The sequence below is a fragment of the Cetorhinus maximus genome, unplaced genomic scaffold, assembly GCF_964194155.1.
Source record: "Cetorhinus maximus unplaced genomic scaffold, sCetMax3.hap1.1 HAP1_SCAFFOLD_663, whole genome shotgun sequence".
In the NCBI taxonomy this organism is placed as follows: domain Eukaryota; kingdom Metazoa; phylum Chordata; class Chondrichthyes; order Lamniformes; family Cetorhinidae; genus Cetorhinus; species Cetorhinus maximus.
In genome coordinates, this window is record NW_027596605.1 from 111,413 (window position 1) to 118,851 (window position 7,439).

The 7,439-nt window shown below is 43.6% G+C and overlaps 1 protein-coding gene across 1 annotated transcript; it reads right to left on the reverse strand.

The window, feature by feature from the left end:
* Positions 1–4,157: 4,157 nt before the first annotated feature.
* On the reverse strand, positions 4,158–7,333 carry krt18a.1 (keratin 18a, tandem duplicate 1). Its single transcript, XM_078535800.1, has 8 exons — positions 6,891–7,333; positions 6,477–6,559; positions 6,035–6,191; positions 5,513–5,677; positions 5,211–5,336; positions 4,844–5,064; positions 4,658–4,680; positions 4,158–4,377 (listed from the first exon to the last, which is right to left on the reverse strand). The coding sequence occupies exons 1-8, from the start codon at positions 7,278–7,280 to the stop codon at positions 4,289–4,291; spliced, it is 1,254 nt and encodes a 417-aa protein (XP_078391926.1). The 5' UTR covers positions 7,281–7,333; the 3' UTR covers positions 4,158–4,288.
* Positions 7,334–7,439: the final 106 nt, after the last annotated feature.

Here is a 7,439-nt window from a genome sequence, read left to right on the forward strand (position 1 = left end):
GCCATTGCTGAGCTATCAACATCTTTGATCCTTTTTACCTTTGATCAGAACTGACATGGACTAGCCATATCAATACTGTGGCTACAAGAGCAGGTCAGAGGCTGGGAATTCTGTGGCAACTAACTCACCTCCTGACTCCTCAAAGCCTGTCCACCATCTACAAGTCAGGAGTGTGATGGAATGCTCTCCACCTGCCCGGGCGAGTGCAGCTCCGACAACACTCCAGAAGCTCAACACCATCCAGGACAAAGCAGCCCACTTAATTGGCACCCCATCCACCACCTTAAACATTCAGTCCCTCCACCACTGACAAACATTGGCAGTAGTGTGTACCATCTACAAGATGCACTGTACCAGCTCACCAAGGCTTCATTGGCAGCAACTTCCAAACCCGTGACCTGTACCATCTAGAAGGACAAGGGCAGCAGACGCATGGGAACTACACCACCTGCAATTTCCCCTCCAAGCCGCTCACCATCCTGACTTGGAAATATATCGCCATTCCTTCACTGTGGCTGGGTCAAAGTCCTGGAGCTCCCTAACAGCACTGTGGGTGTACCTACACCAGATGGACTGCAGCCGTTCAGGAAGGCAACTCATCACCAATTTCTCAAAGGCAATTAGGGATGGGTAATAAATGCTGGTCTAACCAGCAACACCCAAATCCCGTGAAGAAACAAATTTTAAAAATGGCTCCTCTGTATGGTTATGTTAATAACTCAAAACAAACTATGATCTTGGAATAGTCTTAATATATATTACGCAGTTAAAGGGTTAAAGGGTGATTTGATTAAAGTTTTCAAGATATTCAGGCAAACATATAGGGTAGAAAGAGAGAAACTATTTCTGCTGCCTGGGAATCTTGGACTTGGCGGTATAGTCTAAAAATTAGAGCCAGACTTTTCAGGAGTGGAATTCTGCATGGTGACAAAAGTTTGGAACTTTCTTCCACAAATGGCAATTGATGCAAATAAATTGCTAATTTTAAAACTGAGACTGATAGGTTTTTGTTAACTGAAGGTATTAAGGGATATGGGGCAAAGGGCGGGTGTGTGGAGATAGGTCGCAGAGCAGCCATGATCTCATCGAGGCGCTAAATGACCTACTTCTATTTCAGTTTCAAAATATTAAATGCATTTCAAATTGCTTGGCTTCAAATTATTACCTTTATTGTTATGGTGCATGCTTCCTGTCTCCTGTACGAATCAGAAGATAATTTCACAGGAATGTTTTTCTAAGTATCAAAGATTTCTGCCATGGATCATGTGACCAACAATTATCACTTCAGATGTTGTTGGCGTTTCGCTCTTTCCTGGACGTCTAAGTACTGCAGGCCGCAGTTACAATTTCCCTTTTCCGGTTTTGTTTCTGAGGAATATTACAGAAATATTTGAAAATGATTTAAAAAAAGACTAGTCGAAAGGCAGCAAAATTATTTTTAAAAAAAGGTAAAAAATCCAACATTTCACTGATCTTGGAGGTAGTGTCTTCAGAAGTGAAACTACTCTGGTAATCCTTTAAATAGCAGCAAAAAGCAAGACTCAGGGAGTTTCTGTTAACTACGTGATCCTTGACTGTGTATAATTGGAGTTACCAAAGCCAGAAGTGTCTAACCTTTTGGAGCAGTGGCCCAGATCCTTATGTCTCAATCACTGAGTTAACTGTATTAAGGGCACATTATATGCTCATTCATTTGAACAACTTACATTTATATAGCCCCTTTACTGTAGTAAACGTCCCAAGGTGCTTCGCAGGGGCATAATCAGATCAGAATTGATACCAAGCCAAGGAAAGGAGGCATTTGGACAAGGGCAATTTGAGATGGGCAACAAATACTGGCATTGCCAGCGACACTCACATCCATGAATGCAAAGTAAATTAGGGCAAGTGACCAAACATTTCATCAAAGAGGTATGTTTTAAGGAGCAGAGATAGGTGGCGATGTGAAGAGGAGGGAATTCTAGAGCTTAGGGCTTTGCAGCCAGTTGAAGGTTTGGCCCCCAATATGGGTGAAGGAGGTCAGGGAGACTCAAGAGACCAGAGTTGGAGCCCTTTGAGATGTTTCAATGTGAAAGGTGCAATATAACCACAATTAATATTAAAATATTCCCCCTCCCCCCCCACACAATCACATGCACATGATTGAAGGTGAATGGTTATAAATGGTATAAAGATTTGCAAAAACTGGCTGATTTTTAAAAATCTATTTGTAAACTTCTTGATGAAAGCATTTTTCAGGTTGAACCTTTAAAATTTGTTGCTCAACCAGTTCATTGGGATTTCATTGTACAGGATACAAACTAGTTAATGGTGTTTGCTAGGATTAACTATACAGAATACAAACTTGACCTGCCCATGTAGCAAGCAAACAGCTCTGTAACTGGCCACAGTTGCAGAAGTGAAAAGAGATAAAAACAAAGGAGTAAGAAAGGAAAGCAGAAGAAAAGAAAGATAAAAGATCACGGGGAGGGGGAGACACATCAATGTTAGACAGAAAGACTGAAGGGAATTCTATAAACTTCAGCTCATCCAAACCTCTGCTGCCACTATCCTAACATGCACCAAATCCCATTCACCCATCACACCTGTGCTTGCTGACCTACATAGGCTTCTGGTTCAGCAATGTTTCAATTTTAAAATTCTCACGTGTTCAAATCCCAACATGGCCTCTCTGTTCTTATCACAGAAACCTTCTCCAGCCCTACAACCCTCTGAGAACCCTGCAATTCTCCAATTCTTGTCTCTTGTGCATCCATGATTTCCTTCACCCCACTGGCAGCCGTGCTTTCAGCTGCCCAGACACTAAGCTCTGGAATTCCCTCCCTAAACCTCAACCCTCTCCTTAAAGTATATCTCTTAAAATATAAAACAAAAAATAAAAAATGCCTGGGAAAAACTCAACAGGTCTGGCAGCATCGATGGAGAAGAGTACAGTTGACGTTTCGAGGACTCGAGGACTTTCGAGGACTTTTTATTTTTTGTTTTGGATTTCCAGCATCCGCAGTTTTTTGTTTTTATCTCTTAAAATATAACTCTTTGACCAAGATTTTGGTCACCTGTCCTAATACTTCCTTATGTGGCTCAGTGTCAAAGTTTATCTGATTACACTTCTATGAAGTGCCTTGGGACATTTTACTACATTAAAGGTGCTATATGAATGCAAGTTGCTGCTGAAGGTGGAAAGAGAATGAAACAAATGGCTGGGGGGGTTGCACGAGAAAGCAATTCAGGTTGCATTTACAGTATGGCAGTGGGACACTGGCACTCACAGTAAAGTTATAGAGTAAATGTGCAGAGAGGGACTCTAGCAAATGACTGAGCTAGAGGCTGCAGCAGCAATAGGGGACTTGTGCAGCAGGTAGAAGCAGTAGCGTCAGGCCTGAGGTGGGCGGGGACAGGGATGCTATCACCCCTAGGTTGAGCCTTTTCCGTACAGTTGTACCAAGATAGGATATCCTCCTACTGCTCCTATACCCAGTACAGATAGTACAGTGGTAGTTGCAGAGATACAGATGAGTGCTCTTAACAAAAAGCGTTAACCTCTGAAAAACTTGCCGGTAACGATTGATTTTCTCCTGGGATTTGTTTTAACATTAGGCAGTGCTCCTGACTTTGTCAGCAGGAATATACCTGGATTGACCTGTAAGCATCAGTTCACAGAAGTGCTGCTCGCCTTCAGTTTGAACCTGCCTTCAGAGTCCACAACACTTCAGAACTGGAGCAGAAGACCGCTTGTGGGAGTGAGAGCTACGTATCAATCCAGCGTACTCCAGCTGACAAAGCTGGGATGCGCTGACTTTAAAAAAAAAACTTCCTATGGATCCATTTGCATATCACTTGTTTCTGCTACTGTGGTGGAAAGAGGTTCGTGTGAGGCATAAGTACCAGCACAGCCTGAATGGCCTGTTTCTGTGTAAAGTCTATTGGGAGGGAATCAAGAGATGAAATATCACAGGGTCGATAAGAGTGGTCTGGATTTGATCTACACAACCCAAGATTGGATAATTCTGACCTAGGCAATGGCTTAAAGATTTTGTCACTGTACACTGCATTGCAGCTGACTTTTTTGCTGTTATGTAGCAGCTTACATTAGTAGCTTTTGTTAAGATACCATTGAAGATTATTTTCCAACCGCTCTTTAAAAAGACAAGTCAAGATTGAAAGTCAAGCAAGATCTTTATTTTTGACAATATTCAAAAAGCTAACAAACTTCAGAAGATTACATTTCTCAATGTAGCTACAAGTGATCTGTCATGACAATTGGAAGGTGGATGTGGCTTCATTCCATTTAGTTGCTGTGGACTGACTCATCAGACATCATTTTTCCATCAATGACTTTGGTGACTATAGTCTTCTTGATAGTTTGTGAGGTAGCACCTGTTCATGCAAATAAATCAAGTTGTGAGCAGATATGTTCATAACATTTAGCACGCAATAGATTTCCATCCTTCCTGGCTGGATGGATCACATGTCCTTTGTATAATTCCCCCCACCTCCCCCAAGTCTCATCCCATTCATTTCAACAGAATGTGAAGCAAGCGAGTTTCACAAGGGGCAGGTTACCAACCAGGCGGAGCAGATGAAAATCTATCCTTTACAGTAGGAACATGTAGAAAATTACACACAAATCTCCTGAGAGCAACTAGAATGGTCTTACCTGAAGTTGAATCAACAAGTGTGCTGTAAAAACAAGGGGAAAAGAAATGTGAGACAGAATTCAATCAGCCCAGGACAATTATACATATAAATCAAGGTGTGGGGGGCAGGGGGGAAAGGGTTTCACCATTTTGCCATAATGGTAACAATCTTTACTTTTTCTACCATTTCAGCTGAAGCTACTTACTTGATGTCCTCTCCATCCAGCAGGCGTCTGTATGTTGCTATTTCAGCCTCCAGTTTCATCTTTATGTTCAGTAGGATTTCATACTCTCTGACCTGAGACTGCATGTCACCGCGGATCTGAAATAGATCTCCCTCCAGCTTACTGATCATGCCATTTAGGCTCTGCAGCTCCATCTCATACCTCAGCTCTGTATCTTTGAGAGTACCTTCCAGTGAGTTTTTCTAGAATGAAAAACAAAAACACAGCTTGGTGATTTTGTATCTTATGAATATTTATGATCATTCAGTTAGATATCTGTCAGTATTGCATTTGATATGTGATTCTAGGCTTTGGTTTGAATGACACTTGCTCAGAATGGAGTCCTCACCATGCTTAGAAGACTCTCCAGCTCAACATCCAGAGATTGCATCTGGCGATGCAGTTCAGTGACTTGTCCCTTTGCACCTCTCAGTTCATCAGTATTGTGTTGGACTTCAACTTTGTAGCTGTCCATCTGCGATAAGAAGGAATGTAATTAAGAGCCAGCACTTTTCACCAACATTCCCATTCTGATATTTTGAGGTAATTTAGTCACCTTGCAGTCTTTCTGCTTGGAATGATCAATCAATCATGTTATCATTGGAAGCATTATGTGCAGGTTTTTTAAAAAAAAAATAGCATTTCATTTACCTGGGTCTTGTACCAGTTCTCTGCATCATCCTTGTTTTTCTGTGCCACCTCCTCATATTGTTTCCTGATATCAGCAATGACCTTAGCCAGATCTGGACCTTGAGGAGAATCCACTTCAACATGCACACTAGACTCAGTGACCTGGGAGCGAAGAGCTTTCACTTCCTGTGGAATTAAAACACATTATTTCCACTCTTATCTTTACCAAACTGTCCATATCCTGCTCTAAATCTAGAATACAAAGGATTGGAGAGTCAAAATGGGGCAGAAGTACATAATTTCATAGCCCATTTCCCCATTATACATTTTATTTTATTAACATATCTTTTGTACAGATTATTATTTCTCACAAGGAAATTACTTTTGCACCAATAATTGGTTTTCCAATAGTATATTGCAATCTCTCGACTTACAGCATCCTATAGACCGTTAGGCACTGGTGAATTCTACACACTTGCCAGAACTCGGTCATTATTATCCTCATAGCTTCTTATCACAGAGCCACTGCTCTGTGGAACTTACCTCCTCGTGGTTCTTCCTGATGTAGATAAGCTCCTCTTTCAGAGACTCGATCTCGCCCTCCAGGTGCAGGCGCCCAATGTTGGTGTCGTCGATGACTTTGCGTAGTCCGTTGATGTCATTTTCCACAGACTGCCTGATGCTCAGCTCGGACTCCCACCTACTCGAGGGCAAGACAACCAGCAAGAGGCCGTGTTAAAGGAGCTTTGATGCCCGCCCCGAACCCCCTTGGTGTGGTGTGGTTCACCTCATTGGTTCAATGAGGTTCAACAATGACAACCTTTAAGCACCACGAAATAGGTAGGGGAATTGAAATCTTAAACAAAACCAAAAAAAAACGACCTCTTTCCATTGAATGCTGCGTTCGCGACATTGTTGCACTTTGTTTAATGAGTGTGTAAGAGGATATGTGGACGGGTAAGTGTGTGCGAGAGAGAAAACTCACTTCACTCTAAAGTCGTCAGCAGCCAGGCGAGCATTATCGATCTGGAGTATCAAACGAGCGTTATCTACGGTCATGTCATAGACCTGGAAGATTTAAATATATAGATTAAAACGATGTGCATTACCTTCCTTGCAAAATATTAAGAACAAACCTGCCTCGGATGAACTGGGCGCAGGAAAGGTTTATCCCTGACAGCAAACCTCTGCTTCCAGGTATTGTGCAGGAGGAGGAAAGCAAACTTCTGAAAATTCAACGTTTTGCTGGGCAGGGCTCAGCTTTGAGGCAGGGGTCTCAGCAGCTGCCCTCTCTCCTTCCTTCTGGCAGGTGGCATGGTGGGCAAAGCACCATGTGCCAGGAGAGCCCCCTCTCCCTCCCACTCACTCACCCACCCACCCAAGCAATTGGAACTTTTACCTCTTTGCGAAGCTCATTCAGCGGCTTCTCGTAGAGGCTCCAGTCTCGAACACTGGGCCCCCTGGCGTCCAGATGCTCCTTGATCTGCAGCTCCAGGTTGGTGTTGGCCGTCTCCAGGCTGTGCACCTTCTCCAGGTAGCTAGCCAGGCGGTCGTTCAGGTCCTGCATGGTCTCCTTCTGGTTGCTGATGCCCCCGATACCGCCGATGCCAAGGCCGGTGCCAGGGCCGCTGCCCAGGCTGCCGACCCGGGTTACCCCTGATACCCGGCTCACAGTCATCCTCTGGCCATAGCCACTGATGCTGCTGGCGCTGGACTGCAGAGGCACGGATCTCCGCATGGAGATGGGGCCACTGTGAGTTGACAGTGAGGAATAGCTCTTGAAACTCATCCTTGCAGCAAAGGGGAATCTGGATGTTTGCAGGAACTGATCAAATAACCAACTCGCGGGAGGTTGAGAAGCTTTAATACCTTCTGGCCATCGCTGATTGGCCCAGAGTGGTGTCCAATAACGATGGCAATCGCTTCTGACAGAATTTCTCCTCCAATA